This window comes from Egretta garzetta, unplaced genomic scaffold (genome assembly GCF_000687185.1).
Source record: "Egretta garzetta isolate BGI_Z169 unplaced genomic scaffold, ASM68718v1 scaffold22, whole genome shotgun sequence".
In the NCBI taxonomy this organism is placed as follows: domain Eukaryota; kingdom Metazoa; phylum Chordata; class Aves; order Pelecaniformes; family Ardeidae; genus Egretta; species Egretta garzetta.
In genome coordinates this window covers 395485-417788 of record NW_009259102.1, presented here as the reverse complement: position 1 = coordinate 417788, position 22304 = coordinate 395485, and the positions used below count along the sequence as shown (strand labels likewise).

Genomic DNA, 22304 nt, shown 5'->3' with positions numbered 1-22304 from the left:
GGAAGTTTGTCCTCCCATTTTCTTGATTGATAAAAGTTGTGCATTTTTTACTTAATTAGCTGCCTATAATCAGTCTATAATTTTCCCAGAGTTGGCCCAACTGAAACAGTAGGAGCACGCAATTGTAACTGCAGAGCAGACACTTTAGTGAATGGAAATCTTCATCTTAACCTCTAGGGCTCTTTCAAATGCTTAGTACTGTGTATTTAGAAGTGGTGGGTTTATTATTGTGTAAGAAGACAGAAGGGAGGAAGGAAGGAAAGGGAGGAAGGAAAGGGAGGAAGGAAGGAAAGAAGGAAGGAAGGGAGGAAGGGAAGGAGGGAAGAATGGGCAAAAGCCATGGAAACACTTAATTGGAAAACATTTCTTATATTAGGGAAACATATAAGCTTGTATGCTGATACAATACTTGATACAATTAAGTTTGAAGAGGAAGCCTATCAAATGCATGTTTTTCCAGTTAAGGAAATGTTCTAATCATCTTCACACAAACATAATGGTGACTTGACAAAACCTGCTGAGAATTAGCGGGCTCAACATTTTAAATATGAATGGTAGATGATACCAACAAATGTGCATGTATATTCAGATAAAAAAATCCTGTATTACAACAGTGCAAAAAGATGGATCTAATACATAAATTAATTTTGGCTGACCTTTAAAACTTTTTTTGGAACCTCTGGCAGAAGTTCCTGAAGTTGATCAAAGCTTGCAAGAAACAACTTGTTCAGCGAAGATCCCTTCTTTAACATGAACTGAGCAACCAGAGGGTTGATACATGGAAAAGTAAGCAGGCATTTCTCTGTCTGGAAATGGAAATTATTTTCTTAGATTGATATCTGACAAACTTTTTTTTTCCTTTTTTTTTTTCTCTTGCTACAGAATGGCATCCCTAAGAATAGGTCATACACTATGTTACAGAAATAGAGCTTTTTTTAAACTACAGATGTAACTGTGTAATTTTTGCAAAAGAGTAAGTTCTGCACAATAGTTTGATAAAAAGCAAGCACAGTCTAAAGGTGTTTCTATTCTAGAGGATGAAACCAGTGAATCATGTAAACTTGGTTGGAAAACACGTTACCAGCTTTACCGCTTAGTCTCCATTTTGAAGAGAATTACCTAAGTCAGGATAAACTGACAAAGCTGGGTTTGTTTTACATAAACAGCAGTGAGACAGGTGCAAAAAGCAGGAGTTGCTAGGGGGAGGTTGAATGTCAAGGACAGCAAGTTGAGAGCTGTAGCATTTTAAGAATATCAGCTTCCAGTTCCTGACTGTCATGAAGCTCTGCACTCAACAGATGCCACTATCTAATACCTTTAACAGAGACAAAATACAATCAATGACTCCTCTCAGTTTTTTACCTGTATCCTTAATCTCTAAATTGGAAAATTTATAATCCAATATCCCACACTTGAAAGGCCACGCCAATACCTGCTTTAAAATGCTTCTGAATTTTGCGAAGGCCAAAAAGGATCTTGGCTTTACAAGGGTTCAGAGCTTCCTTATAAAATTAACAAATCCATATGTCTAATTTGAAAACCTTAATACACAAGTTAAAGAACGCCATATATTTGACTGTGATTGATGGATGTGTTCAAGCATTTTTTGTAAATATCCAATAACAACTACTGCATGAGAAGTTAAAAAGATTTCTACTACCTTCTATTAAAGTAAGTCTGTAAGCAATGCCATTGATTCAGCAGTGGATCAGCGCTGACAGATTTGGCTTCCTGCCCAAGTGAGCCACTGTATGTTTATCTTTTACAATTTGGATAGTTTTTCAAACTTACTGTCTAGAACTGCAGAACCATACACAATGGCTGGCGGTTGCGGAGGATAAACTTGTCTGCTGGTTAATTAAATTAAAGTTTGGGGAAAGTCCAGGTTGCACCTAATTTTGCGGGCAATGATGACAGAAGCTTTATATATATGTGTGTGTGTGTATATATATGCATATATATATGTTTATATAAAATAATATTATATAAAGAATATAAAATAATATTATTTTAATAATATATTTTAAGAGAACAACAAAAAATGTCTGGAACTTTAGGAGTCTGAGAAACAGGAAGAAAACAGTGTAATTTAATGGAAAGATAAGCAAACCTCTGATGGCAAGACAGAAAGCCAGGATTTATCCAACCACTCATGAGGACTGATACTAGATGCTATCAAAATGTTGTCAGCAATCTGACGAATTACCAGTGCTGTCTCTTCAATACCTGGCATAAGAACTACCTAAAAGTGATACAAAATATTTTTGGTTAAAACTTATACTAAGGAATGACTTAATTTGCTACAGTAGTTAAATGGGAAAGCTTAAAGGTGACCCTGAACACAACAGCTGGTAATGTGGAGTAATTAAACCTGATCCGTGCTTACCATGTAAACGAACTCCAACCTCTGACTGCTAGCCTGGCTGCAAATTAGACTCCTTATTTACGCAAATCCCATGTGGGTGGAATTAGTTTATCCTACAGGTCTTTTACAAGTGATCAAGTTTATGGGTATAATATGAGTTCCTAATAAAACAGGTAATTCTGAGATGCCTAAGATAGTTTAAGAAGACGTGTAACACTTCAAAGGTGTAAGTAATTTCCATATGAACTACACTGCTGAATACCTGGAATGAAAGAAGCTTTGTCCTCTCTTTAACCTTCATATAACCAGATAAACTTGAAACACATTTTAATATGCAAATAAGTAAAAAATTGCTTAAAAAGATGCTACTACATGCAAAAGAAATAAGTTAATTTGGTAAGCCCAATGAAACTTCTGCCCAATTTTTTAATGCTGATTATTCTACATACTGCATTTCCTGATTGATAATGAAAAAATTAATTTATCTTGCAACATAAACCAAAAACAAACTAGCTGACACCAGAGAAAATTACACTTTCTCTTCTTCTACTACATTAGTAACAATACTAATCTGAAACTTCAAATTAAGATGTAAGCAGGATTAATCCACATTCTCATAATCTATAAAATTAAAGGTACAATCTCATTTTTTGACTCCTAGTCATAAAAACACTTCAGCTGCTATTTCAAACTGGTTCAACTTGTACTGGGGTCAACGCAGTCTTTTCCCTGACTTCAGCAGCACTGAATTAATATCCTCTCTCTGATTTTAGTAATTTTGAGCTATTTTATGTTTTTGATGTAAAATGTATATTTGATTAAGCACTTTAGAAATATCATACAGTGAAGTTTAAAACAGAAAGGTTGTTATAAAAAAAATTACCTTCACTTCAAAGTCTTCTGACTCCTGTGTAAGTTCAATTAGAGTGGCATAAATTAAGACAAGGTTAAGCAGAGTGTATCCCCTCAGACTGTATCTATAAAACAGTTTGATTCAACCATTAATATTTAATATTCACATGTAATAATTAAAAATATTCCATATGTTAATAAATTTATGTTTAATTTTCTGGAATTCAGAATACTAGTACAGTTTGAGCATTAAATATCTGTGAAAGGAGAACTAGGACACATTAAGTGACTGAGTGCTGAAGGATGCCCACAGCAAAGCAAGCCTGGCCTGAAGGAAAAGGACTGGAGCAGGGTCAGTCACTGGAGAAAAATCATACAGAGGTGACACATGGAAAATTTACCACTTGCTCATAGAAAAAATACTCACGGTAGGCAATAAAGGAATGCTTATGAACTATATCAACAAAAGCTGTGCTCCCAAAGGCAAAAGGAGATTTACTGATGGATTGGAACAACATTTGAAGAATGTCTCCCTGTTGCAAATGATGTATAGTGATGCTAACAACAGTAATTCATAACCATGTATTTGTAGGGGTTAATTTACTTCAAACAGTTGTAAAGAATAATTCCAGTGGTTAATATCCTTAGACTTGAGAAATTTCAGGACTTGTTAATTTGAAACACACATCACATTAGCATTACCTGCCTCAAATCCTGTTGTTTTATAATAACCATTTATTTATTTCTTGTGTAGGACTAAAAAGATCCTAACACATGAAAACCACCTCTGCTAACTTTTTTGGAGGTCTCCAATGATTGCTGTTAGTTCTACATTTCAATGGGCTTTTCAGTAGGAGCATGACAGCACTGTAACTAAGTGAAATGTCCAAAACATGCTAGAAACATGAGCTTCCAATATTTATATTGTTCTAAGAGAAATGTGTTCCTACAGAGAAATTCAAAGAACAAAGAGTGTTAGCTTGTTCTAATAAGCAGCTTCCTTTAGTGATATTTGTTTTAAAAATACCAAGATAACAAAAGAATTTCGTAACTTACTCTAAAGTCAGTCTTTCTCTGGAATAGAAAACAATCCAACAGCGCGTATATTGGAGCGACAATGCCATCAGCTTCGATATTACATTATCACAGGATTTCTCGTAATTTAGTTCTTCCATACTCTACCATAAGATTAATATAAAAAGTAAAAACTAAATAAATATATTACCATGGCTGTCACAAACTTCTAATGTGCATCACTGTATTATGCAGAAATTAGATCAAGTACAGCTAAATAATATAGGTATTAAAGACACATCTGAGAGGCAGGAAAACTAGATTTTATTCCCAATGTCTATTTTGTTTGACCTTTAAAAAGCTGATTCACTGCTTCATGCCTCCTTTTCCCTCCCGTAAAAAGGAAACACTGCTACTAACTTTTTAACATGGTCTTAAGATTTTTGAGAACTTTAATAATGCAAAATACTCTTATAAACCTCTGAAGTACCTACTTAACCTATACAAATCATATTATACCTACACTGAATATATAAAGTACAACATCACTAATTGCAGTAGCATGTAGGAATATTTCTCTGTGTTGTGCTTACAACACTAATTGATTATTTTATCCTTTATCTTTCAGTAGCAGTTTTTCTACCTGTAAAGTCATCTGTCTTGCTGCACACCAGAATTTAAGTATCATCTAAACTATTACTTTTTATTAGAAGTGGGACAATTTATTACCTAGGCTAACTCAGATAACTATCTGAAATGTCAGGAATTAACATGCACACTGGTAAGAGAATACAGTCACAGATACATTTAATTGGTTATTACAATGTTCCTTTATACAACCTTATTTTTAAGTATGCATCCTTTAACTATATTTAATCCAATCCAATCTCAGGTCAAATGTCACACTTCTGTGAAGAAATGTAGGTACAGTCATGAGAACATTTTAAACTACTCAAACTGGCATAGACAGAATTTTTGAGTTAATGAATTTGAATAATTTGTGTCGTGAGACAATGCATGAATTAAGTATGATTATGAGGAAGAAAAGATATGTTAGAAGCCTGCAGATATGGCCTATAAGTGACCCAAAGAATAACAGAATTTGGGCATACTGGTTTCATTTTGTACCTGCAAAAAGATAGCAGTACATTCATCTATTGTCAACACAACATACTGATCTCTACTTCCAAAGAGCCTTAAGGAGTAACTACTGCTTCTTTCAACAAAGGTAATGCTGTACCTGAAGAAGTCAAAATATTTTATTAAATCTCAGTTAAAAAAAAATAAATAAGATTTTCTTAAAGAAAATGAATAACATACATCTCAATACAATTTTTCGAATTACACAGTATTTTCCTACCTTGATCTTTCTCAAATGCTCAAGTTCACTTTAAGACACATTTGAAGAATACATATCAATGTAGCAGTGACTTAATGAAATATTACTGGATTAATTCAATTATGTTGCTAACTGTACCAAATATGACCTTGATATACAGACTCTGAGTTTACAGAAAAAGACGTAATACAGAAACTAAGATAGATAAGTCAAGAAGATAGATATTCCTTTTAAGTAATTAAATGTATATTGCATTTTTTTTCTTCCTTTCATGGTTGTGCAGCACAGGGAAAGCAAACTGAGTGAAAACTCCCTGACTGCCATTCGTATGATCCTAGATTTTTCTGAGTGAAGGAGAACTGCCTCCTGTTGCCAGCTGTAGTATCAAAGACTCACTGAATGAACATCACATGCTTAGGGTTTTTGGGGAGTCTTGGCTGACTAAGTGGGGAAGTTGAGAAGAGAAAATCATCTCACTACTTGGCTTCATCCCTAGGGAACACAAGAGACCTAAATCTGAATCTGCCAGCAGTGAGTCCTCTGGAAACTTGTGTGGAGAGTGTATTCAGACATTAGCAAAAACGTGAACTATAAGATTTTTGAAACTATACAGGTCTTTGCTCACCTGTTCAGTTACTCCATCAGTGCTAAAGGGAGCTAGCGAGAAAGTACCAAAAAGCATTCCTCGCTATTTAGCTTATGGCCAGAGAATTTGAACAAGTCAGAGTTTAAAGGCCCATGTCAAATTAAATGTTCGAATTTTAAGTGTCAAACATATAATTTTTTTTCCCCTATTGAACTGTAATTAGGCACAGCTTAAAAATGGCTTCACAGCTGACTCAAGGATACAGCAAGGATCAAAACTGGCACGTGTCTTCAGCAACATGGTGAAATCAACCATCTGTATCTCTGGCACTATGTTTAAGAGATACTGCTGCTCTGTCCCATATTTACTTTATTTTTTTTTCTCCTTGTGATAGAAGGTACTTTTATCAGGTATTTATTATTGTGAATGCAAAACGCAAGAAAATCATGTCAAAGAAAATAATGTGCATGTACAATGATTTACAAACATAAGTATTTTTGTACAGATTAGAGAGCATTCAAAATGAAGTGAATATTTGATCTGAATTTTACAAATAAATTAGGGGTTTTTTTAGCTTAGCCTGTCCCAAAAGCTGTGATGCATCAGAAAAATGAGACTGTTTTACTGATGTTTGTTTTGGGCTTTTTTAGAATCATAGAATAGAATCATAGAATGTTTAGGGTTGGAAGGGACCACTAGTGGTCATCTAGTCCAACCCCCCTGCAGTCAGCAGGGACACTGCTGACTAGATCAGATTGCTCAGAGCCCCATCCACCCTGGCCTTGAATGTTCCCAGGGATGGGGCCTCCACTACCTCTCTGGGCAACCTGTTCCAGTGTTTTACCACCCTCATTGTAAAAATGAGCATAGCTCCAGTAGTTAAAAACAAAAAAATCCAAAAGCAATTTTTATGAAGAATTAAAAACAAAGTCTTCCACGCACCAAGAAGCACTAAAGCAAAAAATGCATTGGGGTAACTTTATGATTTTCAGGAAAAAGTAAACAATTAAAAAAGTTGTTTTGACTCAAAGTGCCAGGTTATTATTAAAATAAAAAAATTGGCTAATTCCATTCTGGTTGACATCTGTGTGAATCTATGGAATTGAGCTATCAACTTCCGCAGAAAAATTATCTTCTTGTCTCTTAAAATGCTAATAGTGTAATTGCAGTAATGTACCAGATAGCAAAGTAGATGGCTACTACATGATACAGTAGGACAAAATACATGTCCTGGAAAAATGAAAACAAATAGTCAGTAAGATTAAATAGGTTATTTTCACTCACTTGGATTCCAAAAGCTGAAGAATATCTGGCATATCAAGAAGACCTTCAGTTGTCAGAAATACATATGGAATCTGTACCTCCAGAAGAAAGGAACCACAGTGATTCCCTGAAACATTTTGTGTATGTAAGATAACAGTTTCATAACAAAAACCCTAAAGATACATTTAGCATTTAGGTATTTAAATAGACATATTTTTAAAAAATGCACCTTTTATTCATCCCCAAAAAATTCTTCCATTATAGGCTTTTTTTTTCCAGAATTAAATTCTTCTGACTCTCCTTGAAATTAAGCTTTAATTTATATTACTTTAGATCTACAGCAACATTCCCTTAGGATGAGGAAGAGTGGATACAGCTTGTAGCAACTGTAAACAACCTGAGAACTTGGCATAAGTCTTTTAGCAACCAACATTTACTACTACATCCTGGCCAAAACTAAGCTCACAACCAAAGAAAAACACCTTCCTATCTTGCTGTATAGATAAATCAGCTCTGTTTGCCCAGCTCTAGTCTTCACAATTTATCACTCATTCTCTTCTATAGGCACATGAATGCAGCATTTTAAGGAACAGAAAATGCTTTCCTTCCATATGCAAGCCCAATTGTTTATTACAACTCTGTAGAGCACTTACTTACCCATTTGTATTGTTTCAGGGAGGGTGGTTTTAAAAGTCATGTAAGTAACATTCAGATTTTTGCACAGATTTTTCCAGCAAGAATTTTCAGAATAATCATATTCCATTACTAATGAGAAGTGTGTCCAAGGGAAGTCAGATCCAATTTGCTGATTATGTACAATAACACAGGAGTATCTACTGAGGCTTAAAAAACCCAACAAAATATTAATAAAATTAAGTTCAAGTGGAATTACCCGCAGAACAAAATAAACACATCTTTACTTTGAAGAATTGCCACTCTTTAAAGTCTGTTTACAAAAAAAGTATTTACCCTTCCTGAATTTAAAACTGTAATTTCTTTTAAAAATATTTTTAAAATTAAAATCTGTACTTCCCCCCCCATTATCTACTTGAAGTATTCATAATTTCCTGCAGTGTCATAATTTGTCATTATATCTCCTATGTCCTCCCCCCACCTGCTTCTAAAACATGCAAACCAAACATTTTTCTACACATTTTTCTAAACTAGTTTTTCTAAACCATGCAAAACAAAATAAAAAGTTAAAAACATCCAATTGCATGTTTTCTAGAAGTTCCTCTGAACCTCACAACTAAGGATTTTACCTCCCAGAAGGAAGCTGTAGATCCATGTTCTGAAATTTTCACTCCAGAGTGGAAAATCCCATAGAAATTAACAAAAGCAACAAAAGTTTCCCTGATGATAGTCCTGAGTAAAGACTTTGTTCTCAAAAAACACAAATTAACCTTACTTGCTTATGATATCTTTACAACCTAAAAAGGTTCCTTTCCTCTCAGAATTCAAATCCATAGCTTTTAAACCTGCATAAAAAGAATTAAAGCCTTAATCAAACAAATGAGCCTCTGCGAGTATGAATCAATGCACAGCAGTAGGGAGCAAATGTGGAACAACATAGGATATTAAAAATGTATGTATTTTATTGTCTGTCTTGATGAAGTCCTACACACTTTCAGATTGTATTGCACTGGTGGGTATAGTTATATAGAAATTCCATTTTTGAACCCAAGGAAGAAGCAATGCAAACAGATTTAATGTCTCACAAACTCACAACCCAGTTACCTTAAAATGAAAAATTGAAGGCTAGTGCAAAATGGAGCATCTTTGCCCCTATATAATTTAAATTCCTTTACACTTTCTGTACACTTTGAGTTTTACAAGTATGACTAGAAGATGTAGCTACAAAGGGTTATTTGTATTACACAAATGCCTCTCTCCAAAAGTTTAGTTAGTTGGATTGACCCATGTTTGCAACGAAGTCTTAAGATCTTAAAACAAATAAAATGCTTTTCATTAAATATTATTAGTAGTAAAAGCATTCTGAACATGTGTCCTCCCTTTCAAAACATTCTAAAAGACAGGCTTTCTTTCTTCAGAGCACAGGAAATTTAACTTTATTTTTAAGGCAAAAGAACAATACAATACATGACACTGTTGATAAGGTTCAAGCAAGGAGTTACAAAAATTTTAAAAAGCAATGTGAAAGGAATTAGTGGCTTGCTCTAAACATAAGTTTAGGGTCAAATAATCTTCCTGAAACATGATTGTTTTACCAGCTGAATCTGAGACATTGAACAAGCTTGTACAAAAATTACAGGTAAAATGATAAATTGATAAAAGTGTTGCTTGTATCAGTGGAGGACCAGGGTATTGGAAACAGCATTTTCTTTTCCTTGAGTTTAATAGATTGCTACAGCTTATACTTACATATTTAGCACATTAGCAATCAAGGTCAGCAACAGATGGCTAAGGGAAATCATGATCTGTGCCTAACTACTCATTTAAGGTTTTATGCAAGGATGCTTAGATAAGACTTCTAACTGTTCTGAATAAGCTTGCAAGGAAGAAAACTTGTGAGCACGGATCAGCTAAAAACAAGGCACTCTGACCAAGACAACAGATGCAATTAGGCAACGGGCTGCCCACATCTCCTTTGTGTCTTGCAACAGAAAACATCATACCAGAACTCTTAATCAGGGGGAAATAAAACCACAATAAAGAAAAAAGCCTGATGGAAGAGTTAGAAAACAGAGAAAAAGTGAGAAAAGTATAGAGAGATTCCTGATGAGGAGAAAAGGGAGAAACACCTGCACAAAGCATACAAACAGGAATGCAGCAAAGCGCAGAATAACAGCCACACTTTCTTTAAAAAATACACATCAAAATAATTATTTACCTTCTACTCTAGATAAACTGTGAATGAGGGCAGCTTTTTCTCTCTCAGAGTCCATCCTTGTTATGATTAGTATCTGGAAGAAGACAAGTAAAAGAAACTCTAGTACTGTAAAAAAATTGTTCTTTCAGCCTGCATACATCTTTCTCTTTTGTACAGAAAGCGCGAGATTGACTAAGCAGGTGGCAAAATGGAAACCTCGGATTTTTCCAGAATGACAATCATAGAATCACAGAATATCTCAAGTTGGAAGGGACCCATCAGGATCATCAAGTACAGTCTCTGCTCCTCGCAGGACTACCTAAAACTAAACCATATGACTAAGAGTGTCATCCAGATGCTCCTTGAACTTTGACAGGCTTGGTGCCATGACCACTTCACTGGAGAGCCTGTTCCGGTGACTGACCACCCTCTCATTGAAGAACCTTTCCCTAACATCCAAACTGAACAACTTCTGATGCAGCTTCATTCTATTCCCTTGTTTTCTATCGCTGGTCACCAGAGAGATATTGGCACATCCTGCTCTGCTGCCCTCCCCAAGGAAGCTGTAGGCTGTGATGGTGTCACCCTTCAGCCTTCTCTTCTCCAAGCTGAACAAACCAAGTGACCTCAGTCACCCCTCGTAAGTCTTGCCCTTGAGGCCTTTCACCATCTTGGCCACCCTCCTCTGGACACACTCTCATAGTCCGATGTCCTTCTTATATTGAGGCACGCAAAACAGCACACAGTACTTGAGGCAGGCCCCCCCCAGTGCAGGGTAGAGAGGGACAATCACCTCCCTCAACCAGCTAGCTGTGCTGTGCTTGATGCACCCCAGGACACACTTGGCCCTTTTGGCTGCCAGCGCACACTGTTGACTCATATTCAACTTGCCATCAACACAAACCCCCAGATCACTTTCTGCTCTCCAGCCTCTGCTCCCCTGATTTGTATCTATAAACAGGATTACCCTGTCCCAGGTGCAGAATCTGGCACTTGCTCTTGTTAAATTTCCTACGGTTGGTGATTTCCCAGGTCTCCAGTCTATCCAGATCTCTCTGTAAGGTCTCTCTGCCCTTGAGGCAATCCACAGCTCCTACTTGTTTAGTATCATGAGCAAACTCACCTGATGTACATTCAACTCCTGCATCCACATAATTTATAAAAACATTAAAGAGCACTGGCCCTAAAACTGAGCCATGGGGAACCCCACTGGTCGCTGCTGCCCGTTGTTCACCTAATGCATTAGGGACTTGTCTAGCTGTGTGCTGGACATTTTATCCAGGATACTGTGACAGACAGTATCAAAAGCTTTGTTAAAATGCAAACCCACCACATCTACTGGCTTCCCTCGTTCAACTAGATGGGTGACCTTGTCATAAAAGGAAATTAAGCTGGTTAAGCAGGACATTCCCCTCATGAACCCGTGCTGGCCACGGCCGATGACTGTGTTGTCTCTCAAGTGTTTTTCAACAACTCCCAGAATAACCTTCTCCATAATATTACCAGGCACTGAAGTAAGACTGACAGGCCTGTAATTACCAGGGTCTTCCTTCCTGCCCTTCGTGAAAATTGGGACATTTGCCAGCTTCCGGTTGAGTGGGACCTCTCCAGACTCCTAACACCGTTGAAAAATAATGGAGAGAGGTCCCACAACAACATCAGCCAGCTCTTTCAGTACGCTGAGGTGAATCCCAACAGGCCCCATAGATTTATGTGCATTCAGCTGGAGCAGTAAGTCTTAAATAAACTCAGGGTCGGCTATCATCCCCCCAGTCACAGTCTTTCAGCATAAGGCTCTGGGGGTCCCAGGGCCCATCATTGCTTTTGAAGACAGAGGGGGAGAAGGCATTAAACGTCTCCACTTTGACTACATCCCTGTTTGTGAGGTGACCAACCTCATCAAGCAACGGATCAATGTTATCTCTGATTCACCTTTTGCTTTAACGTATTTAAACAAGCCCTTTTTGTTGCCCATCACAATGCTGGACAGCTTGAACTCTAATCAAGCTTTGGCTGCACAAATTTTCTCCCTAAAGTGGGAAACAGCATCTCTGTAGTCCTCCCACATTGCCTGTCCTTGCTTCCAATGTCCATATACTTTCCTTTTCTGCCTAAGTGCTAGGAGATCCCTGCTCAGCCAAGCTGGCCTTCAGCTTCACTTGCTTGACTTCCAACACTTTGGAATTACCTGCTCCTGCACTTGTAAGAGATAGCTCTTAAAAAGTGACCAGCATTCATGGACCTCAATACCTTCAAAAGCAGTTTCCAAGGGGACCTTACTAATAAGGTCCTGTAACCAAAATGATGATGAAATTGTTATGTATCTTAGTTTTCAGCATTGGGGTGATGGGATCAAATCAGTTAACTACAAAATGCAACCACGAATGCTGCTATGTTCTCTTCTGTACAGCCCTACCCAACCGAACACTAAGTTCAGGACAATGAGAATAGTATATGGTCTGTAATTTTAAGGTCATTATTAATGTAGCTAAAACTATAGACAATGTGCACCTGTCAGGGGAAGAAGATGAAGGGTAATTCCGTGCAATGGACCAAGAAAGTTGGCTAGGACTACCAAGATAGAGAGCCCAGTAGGTAGGAGGTAATTCCGGCAGGGGGAGATTGCGACCACTGACTCATTGACCACCTACCCAAATGATACCACCTACTCAAAAGAGAACAATGGAAGTGCACAACTGAGTCTGTGCAGTAATTTACATAGGAAGCGAGAGAATTTGCACCAATCATTAGAGAAGATGTTATTGATTATGTATGAATGTAATGAATATGCCTGTATTTGATCAATATAACCTGATTGGAACAGGTGCCAGGTATGCACGTTAGGTGGAGTGATACCCCGTGCATCCGGCGCCGTGAATAAAGAATGCCTGCCTTTTAACACTACATTGGTGTTACGAGGTTTATTCCTCCCAATTTCAGTGACAGTCCTTCAGCAGCCCAAAGTCTGCTCCCCCCATATTTCAGGTCAAAGTTTTGCTGGCAGTTTTTCTCCTATCACCAATGATTTGAAATGCAGGTGCATGTGTGCATTACTACAAGAGTAATATTATAGAATATACAGTATATACAATATTATGGAAGGCATCAGTATTGGAATTCAGTTTTATGAACAAAGCTGTTCTAGAAGAACTCTTAAACTGGAATATTTGATTCAAAGTAAAAAATCTATTTAAAGACACTGTCTAAAGACTTTATACCATATTATTACTGTTGCACTAGACAGATTATTACTGTCACATTACAGGCATTATCCCTATGGAATCAAAACTTAAACTGAAGATATTGAGAATTCAGCCTGAAAGATGGTGATGTACTGGAGGGAGATACTAGATGTACTGATGAATTACTTAGAAAGATTCTCCGGACCTTAGATGGAGTACACTGAAGTGTTCCTGCCAGAGATCTCTGAGGCTTAACATGAAAACTTTTAAAAGGATTAGAATCTACCAAACTGACATAGTTTTAAAAAGAATCACTACCAGAGAAAGTGTTTACCTTGTCCACCATTTTAGCTGATACAAACTGAACTTGTGCTTCATAATTTAAGTATGTAAAGAACACATACACACATATAGGATTTACACCATGTTTTCAGACAGGATGACCTCTGAACCTTTATACCATTGTATAGACACTTTTCATGGTGCACCTGAGATAAGATTTTGAAGGAGGCACATGGCATTGTCTAGCTCATAAGACTTACAGATGCAAGATAATTACATATGTAAATACTAATAGTGTGTCAGACCTTGTCAGAAAAGAACTTCTGGGTAGTGGTCAGCCTGACAGGCTTAAGGCAGATTTCCATTGCCATATATTGGTGCACAGAACTGCCACCCGACAACCCACTGGCTTCTTTCAAACCAGTTTCGGACAACTGCATTTTAAAATGCAGACTTGCTTTTTCATACAACATTTCATACAACATACAACTCATTACAAGTTGTGAGCTAAATGACATTTTAAGTCATGTTCATCTAATCATGAGTAAAAAATATAATAAAACAAAGAGTAAAGTTCAGTTTATTCTATTCTATTAGCAACTTCTTGCTTAAAAAGGAAACATCCCATGATAATCCTGCATCAATGACAATCTGGGCTAATAAAAGGATAACCAGACTATCATATTGCACATCATAGTCACTGATGTGATGTGACAGAACAGAAATGGCTTATTCAATGCTTGTTATTAAAACAGAAATACAACTTCTGCCTATTCTGGCTCATTGAAACATGTCTCTGAATGCTAGGGAACAGTAAACAATCTTATAATAGTGAATAAAATCATATATATTCTTACATTGCATGCGTTGTTGTGCATGACCTTAAGTTTAAGTTAAGCAAGCAAGTCAAAACTCAGGAGAGTTATAGTTAAAAAATTTTAAAATCCTATCTAGTGGAGTTCAGCAGAAAACCAAAATTGTCACCGAGCTGACATTAAGATGACAAAGTTGCCATATGTCTCCTAATGCAGCATAATCCTAATATCAAAAAGCAAAATGTGTTACCCTTAAGAAGAAGAAAATGATGCTGAAAGCAGCTTAGAGGGTCTATTGAAGGACAGACACCAAGATAATCAACAACATTTTGTTTTGGTTGCTTCATTTCCATTTTAAATTCTAAAAGGCTGAACAATAAGCTATTATCTTTTTCTTCTCAGGAAAATTTAATCAAAATATGTTCAGAGCTCTTAGTGCAACCCTTAACAGAAACAAAAGAAGAAGAAATCTCCAGGAAGTGAAGTATGGTAAGAACTTGAAATAAGTGAAAGTAACCTTGAAGATTCATCTTTTTTGGCTGCATTCAGCAGCATAAACTCTATTCCAAACGGCCAGGACACTTAAAAAATTATATATTTTATCCTTTCTGTTTCTTAATGTGGTAAGTTTTCTGTAAATAAATAATAATTAGTCTGCAAAGGAAAGTAGTGTTTTGCACTGCATAGTATGACCCAAAATATTCACATATCCAAGAAAAAAAAATCTTTGGATAACTTGAATCTCCTCCATAACTCTATCCTCCATGCCATAACTATCACTTATGGATATTTGCTTCTTATAAAATTATAATGCCAGGAGATTGGCCTGATACATGGGTTAAGCAGAGGTCATCTATGGATAACAATACCCATATACTCCATGGTATCTGTGCTCTGAGCCACACTGTACAAGTACACAATCTTGACTTGTGCTATGATTCTCTTTGCACCAGAAGACTGAGGCCTTCAAGTAAAAGGTTATAATTTTCAGTAAGTGATGTGATATGATACACTTACCAGGGCAACAAAACCACTTGCAACAAGATGTAGCCCTGGCAATGTTAAAGCTGATATGCATGTTACTTCAGTCATGCAACAAGGGGAGATCTATTCAAACAGAAACCTGCACTGCTCCTGATAGAGGTCTTAAACTTTATGTTACCCTTACTTAGCAGATACTGTGAGTTGGAAAGGTAATTATAAGACTTTCTTCCATAAACCAACCCTTGTTGAAAGACAGTTTTATAATTATTCACAGGTTGGAACAGTTCTGTTTGCTTAGGGAAATTGTTTATGTTGTTAACCTTGACACTGTGTTCCTTTCCATAACTTTGCATCCAATTTAACATTTGACACTGAAGCACTGTTATTTTGGGATTTGTTTCATGCTTTTTCTGGCTGCTGTACTGTACAATCTTCAGCTGCCTCCAGATGTTATTCAAACAGGATTCTAAGATGTTTTTATAGATATCTTTCGCTTTGGACAAATAACCTGTTAATAAAGCAACAAAAGAATAATTGCAGTGACAAAAGATAATTTCCAGGGTTTGTGTTTAATCTACACATAAATTTAAAATTTACATGAAGGTATCTTGCACAAAAAAGACAAAAATTTAATGTCTCACCAACATGGAAGGGTACTGTTACTACTAACGAGGTACATAAATGGCCTTTTTAAAACTGCTCTACTTCCTGTAGTATCTGCTGTACGACTCCAGTGAGAATTATAGAACATTGCATTTTATAGCTTTCTATGGTATCTAAGCAGATACCAGCAAGCAGCACTGGTATTATATTTAACTGGTCTATATGGTTTATACTAAATAACAATTTTATTTATATTCCCACTGTCCAAATCAACTCCGAATGATGCCTTTTGTATATAAATGGTGAACAATGCTGGGGTTATTTGAAAATGCATAAGAAAAATACATCTAAGATAACTGTGATGAATCATACAGCAAAGCACAGCATCACAACAGTGAGGACTACAGGGCTTACTTAGTATCTGGCTCAATTTTCTAAGTTTTTTTCAGATCTTTTTACGTGTGCAGTTTCCTCTGTGAGGTGTTGCTGGGATGTGGAAGGACAGGTGCTGTGTAATTCTGAAATACATTCTAGGAGTGCTCTTGCTACAATAGAACAGAGGAGGAAGACCTGCTCATTTGTCTCCCTCCCATCCTCCTACATTGTTTATGGTAACTGTAGAAAAGAACTCTCCTTAGGATTCTACTTATATATTAATTTTGTATTTTTCTTGCTACTCTTTATGGCGAGGAACATTTAAGTGGATATGAAATAATTTCTTTTCCCCACAGTTTGGTTTATGGCAGATATTTTCCATTTTACATAAATTTTAAGGAAACACCCTCCATTAAGAGATAACTCAGGGTAACTGAAGTTAGATGTTCTGAACTGCCTTATCTCCTATAAAGACAGAGGGAGCCTTACTTTCCTAGGGCATTCATAAAAGCTGACTTCAGCTCCTTCTGAATCTATTCCAACAGACCTTTCTGAAAATTCACAATACACAACCATAGGAACTTGACAAGCATGGCATTATCATTTCAGGCATAAAATTGAGCTACAACGAAATTTCATATTCCAAATCTGGACAGCATAAGACCAGAAAAAGCTCAGAAAAAGTTTCTGTGTGAGTCCAGTGCTAAGAATTGGACCATAACTTCAAACTTCTGCCTCATGATATGTTAGATAATATTTCAGATTTTGCTTAAGATGTCCTCAGTTTTAAGCGCCTCATTTCCAAGAAGCCTAAGAATATTTTTAGGTGGAAAGTGCTCCACACTGACAGACAGAGGATTGTAAATAGCAAAGGAGCTGCCATTTTTGCATGTTTCTCAGTTTCCACACACAGATTCCAATGAAAATTTGTCATTCTGAGATACAAGACAACATGTTATATATGTGGAAGGGCATATGAATATTGCTTAGGAAAATCCATGTAATAACATGAACAGTGGTATATTAGTCATGAACTGAGCATATACACCACAAAAGAACAATCTGCAGTGAATTAATTTCTAATGATGGAACAGAAATAAGGAAGCAAGGGGGTTTGAATATCATATTGAAGCTACGCTGGACGTATACCAATGGCAAGGAATCACAACCTACAAAAATGAAGGACATAGTACAGAATACACACAAAGCATTGGGTTTCTGGGTATCATTACTTACTACTAAAAACAAACCTAGTGCTGTGTCCAAGCCACATGTTAAAAGAAGATCTCGAACCGTTACCAGCAGGTGCACCAGAGCAGCATGTCTGAACAGCATGATCTCTTTCTCATCTATGTTACCTTTACAAATAGAAGACAGAGGTTTGGTCTGTATAAAATTTCAGAAATCACTCTATACATGTGTAATCAATTTAAAAAATTATGGTATCTCAGAACTTTTGTTAAACACACTTAAACAGGCATACTCTTGAAAGGTTGGATCTGGTGGTCTTGGCAAATAGCTTATGATATAGCATAACTTTTCCCATGTCATCTGACGCAGAGCAAGTGGAGCAGAGGGAAGTGTTTTTGAAAGGTGTGTAGGGATAGATGGTGCTTGCTGGAGGAGGGGATAACAGTTTCCCCAAGTGTGCCATTAAATCCACACTGACTTACAGATCTTAGTAAGACAATCCTTAAATGTACATGGAAACTGATAAATTTCCCATCTTTTGGTCTGTCATACAAGCCCAGCTGTTCACATTACTATTTCCTAATCTGACTAGTCAAATCACTAAATTTCTCAACAGCACTGTACCTCCATCGAACCCGTTTTCCAAATATTTCAGAACTCTTTCCAAGAAAACAAAATGGCAGGTTATCCACTAATGAATAAGCAAGTTTAAAGTAGTGATAACCTCAAACTGAGCTCTCCACAGAACCTTTCAACAATTTTTAGACTATAAAAGCCACATTCTTCATGGCAAATTACTTGGACCCAGCTAGTCTTCACACATATTATGAGAAAAATTCCTATTGTCTTCCAACAATGATCCATGCGGAGTCTTAACTTCTAATATTACCTTCCTCACACCTAATTGACCTCTCCTGACGAGAATCTTATCCTTCTTTTGAGAAGGTAAATTTGGAGGACATCTGCTGCTTCTTGGACTCACAGAGTAAATCAAACAGTTTATAGACTACCTATTCTGTATTATGTACCCATTTTGGATAAAACTTCAAGGACTTGACTGAACGGGAAGGAATTACTAGTCTGAAGAAGGAAGGCATTTTTGGGAATTGCACACAGGAGTGGTGTAGTTTATTATCTTAGAGGAAATACATGACTGCTGCAGAGTAAGTGGACTTTATAGTAAAATACTTCAAGATGCTAAAAAATGGTTGAGGGACATAATTAAAGAATAAATGACTACAGCTGATCAAGGAATTACTGAACGAGATGCATTACACAAGAAAAATATCAGGTAGTTCTGTGTACTGGGATCAACATAGCTTTTAATTCAAAAAGGCAAGTGAAGAACTTAGGAAGGAAAAATCAAACTTACAAACACAGCATACAGAAAAATTAGCTGGAAACAGCACGGAAGACAAAGATCTTGCCAGAATTCTGTATCAGAAGACAGAAAGTGACTGTTCATGTCTGCCATTGAAGGTGCTGAAAGTGAAGGACTATGTCCAGTTCTTGACACCACTCACCATAAAAACAGTGAGGAACACAGGTCATTTAGAAACAAAGCAAGACAGTAAGAAACCACATTTTATGATGAAAGACTGGAGCATTTGGTGATATTTGGTGCAGAAAGAAAAGACCAGCAGGGGAATACTAAAATTCTAATAGATCAATACCATCATAGTAAGTGATTGTTTTCTATATTCACTGGGGGATTAATGAGAAAATGCATCAGCATACTCTGGAGTAAAATGGAATGAGATTGTATACTGTGAAACTATTAAAATCCAGGAAGGCAATAAAAGAGTGAAGTAAATTACCAGAGAGGTTTTGGAATCTCTTATACAGTTAGAGAAATACTCATTAGGAATGGATTGGATATGTTAGAGTCTTCCTCATTTCTATGGACCTTACAGCAAGAAAATTCTTCTATCCTTCTGCTTCTTTAGTTGGAGACAAAATTCAAGACCTCCCTTGCACTTTTCTGTCTCTTCAGTGCAGACAACAGTAGCTAAATTAACCTGACTTTTTTCAATATTTTAAACCAAGAGCAAAAAGTTTTTACTGCTTTCCATGAGCTGTAGTCTAAAGATGCACCAATTTCACAGGTCAATTTTGTGTTCAACAACAGTTATTTCTGTATAACAAGGGATGGGTAAATATTATCCATTCCTCAGAAGACACTTGCCCTTAAAATATATAGATGATTATTTGCCTCATCAGTATTTCAGCCACTAAGCATTGTCATTTATTTCATTGCTGTAATTTTAGCAATCAGCAACATACTGTACAGCTAATCTAAAAGCAAAGAGGGCTCTGAAGTTTGAATAAGCATGCCGCTCATCCCAGCTCCTACTTTAGGCTACATTTCTACAGCACATAAACTGCATTTGAAAGGACATAAGTTTTCTTAAATTAATCTTGAATTAAAATGCAGACTTTTAAATATTATTTTTTCCTTTAATATTGAGAAGCAGTAGTAGTTCTCTGTATACTTTTCTCAGCAATGTTTTCCTTCCTGTGATTCACTGATACCGATATAGAGAGTTTCTCCCTCATGTTTGTGAAGATGGTGTTTCCTTTTTTGTAAGCTCCCTCAAATTAAAGAGAACCCTGCTGCAGACAATCTTAATATAGTAGTTCTATAGATTACAGTCTGTTATTCTGCAGAGACCACTACATTTTTTTTTGTTTGCCTTCTCTCTCATAAGTAATTTCATTATTATTAGTTTTATTTTGAGAAAAATACATTAAGCACAGGAAGCAATAAAGTTTAGATAGCTAAACTTTATCGCATAACTTGTGACATAATATAAAAACTTGACAGGTAGTAGATGGCCTTCTATGTTGTACTTACAACTAGTTCTCAACCAGGAGCAGTACAACTCAAAAAAATCCAAAATACCAATAGCTTTCTAAATCTTCCTCAAACACAGCCTGTATTTTGCTGTGAGGTCTTCCTGCCCCTCTCTTTATCTATAGCCAAAAATCTTCATAAGTGGACACTGATTTTGCTTGCTTTTGTTTTCATTTTTCTGGTTCTATAGGGTTTTCACATGCCAGATAGGAGAGAAATGAAGTCAGAAAGAAACCAAATTAATATGGATTTTTTTTCTCCTAATTTATAACATAGGCTTAGAATTTTTCATCATGCAGGTGTGACAAACAACAGCTACTAAAAGGAGAGAAACAACAAAAACATGTAAACAGCTTTTAATTTTAAAATCTAACATGAAAAAAAATTTAAACATTGTTTGATATAGAAGCAACGTTTCTGAAGCACACCTAAAATATTTAAAAATTAAATTCAATTAGAATACTTTTTGTATTACAATATTTAGGTTAATAAATGTAAAGCTGAAGAACTAGGAGACGTTATTTTTAAAATAAAAGAGGAAATTAATTACTGTTACTCTACAAGATAAACTGCTGAAAGTTTTATCATTAATTTATCAAACATTTTGAACTTTGTGTTCACCAATTAAACCCATATTAGTATTGAAGATAAAAAATTAATTTTTTTAAAAAAACATACCTTCTTTAAAACGATCAGATATTAGTTTCTCTTGCTGTTTTAAGAAAAACCTTGTGTGATCAAATTTAATGCTGTCAAAGTTCCAATTTACAGAAGCAAGTACATGCAGATGTGTCAAATCTTTTAGAACAGGAGTGGCTGCTTCTTCTAAGAGACAATATGCTTGGCATTGGCTTTCTGGATAGCACAATAAACAAAACATAATAATAAAGTCTGGTTTCATATACTACTGCTGGACAAGAATATTCAAAAGACCTAGCAAAACATAAAGAACACTGTCTTCTTCATGAAAGCTGTAACATTAATAGAAAAACAGTTGCTTGACAGGGACCCTCCTGGGTGGTAGAATTAAGCAGCTCCTCACAGCAGGCCACCATGTTATTCCATGCATTTCGTGAAGTGATCAAATCCCACGATGAAAAGTCAGGATTTTCTGCTCCTGTGACTCCCACTAAGATTGGACTATTACTTCATTGTTCTACAGCCTTCTACTACTTTGTAGTCTAAACTTAGACTTAGTCCCTTTATATCCACTTGTTACTGTAACTTTAACTTAAACAGCCCTTCTCCTTCCCTGGTATTTGACTTCTAATGTCTTTGTCTAGCAAGGCCAATCCATTAGTCTCTTTGTTCTTTCACACTAATAGCTCTTAGTAGCTTCTGGGTGGCTCTTTTACAATTCTTTACAAATTACAACTTAGTTTCTTGTTATTAGCAGAGCTGTCAATTGCTGAATGAGTTGAAAGGGATGTCCTTTTCCTCAGGTAAAAAGGTGAAACTCTTCCACACCCATTTTTTAAAATTATAGTTGATCACATCAACAAAATCAGAATTCTGCAATTCTTAATTTTCAAAGATTTACTATTACTTTTCAAAAATATTTTCATCTGATCTACATGAATTATTTGACTAGCAGCTGACAACTTCACTTGGTCAATGCACTATTTCATGAAAGCAATTAATAACTTCATATTTTTAAGCATTCTAAAAAAAAGGAATGTTAATATGTCCAGTATTTCAGCCTTTATGGAAATAGGTCAGATACTATAGTATTTTGTATGCCCATGTTACAGTTTCATTCAGGCATTCCT

The 22304-nt window shown here is 36.1% G+C and overlaps 1 protein-coding gene across 1 annotated transcript in view; it reads right to left on the bottom strand.

Annotated features, from left to right (window-relative positions):
* Positions 1 to 22304, bottom strand: part of SHOC1 (shortage in chiasmata 1) — a 56481-nt gene that overhangs the window by 3813 nt on the left and 30364 nt on the right. The window contains exons 14-25 of the mRNA XM_035890821.1: positions 21214 to 21390; positions 17741 to 17848; positions 15833 to 16020; positions 10271 to 10343; positions 8828 to 8897; positions 8077 to 8261; positions 7441 to 7546; positions 5360 to 5471; positions 4274 to 4395; positions 3249 to 3342; positions 2111 to 2242; positions 657 to 806 (exon numbers count right to left, since the gene is read on the bottom strand). Of these exons, the coding sequence (XP_035746714.1) occupies positions 657 to 806; positions 2111 to 2242; positions 3249 to 3342; positions 4274 to 4395; positions 5360 to 5471; positions 7441 to 7546; positions 8077 to 8261; positions 8828 to 8897; positions 10271 to 10343; positions 15833 to 16020; positions 17741 to 17848; positions 21214 to 21390 (1517 nt within the window). The remainder of the gene's footprint in view (positions 1 to 656; positions 807 to 2110; positions 2243 to 3248; positions 3343 to 4273; positions 4396 to 5359; positions 5472 to 7440; positions 7547 to 8076; positions 8262 to 8827; positions 8898 to 10270; positions 10344 to 15832; positions 16021 to 17740; positions 17849 to 21213; positions 21391 to 22304) is intronic.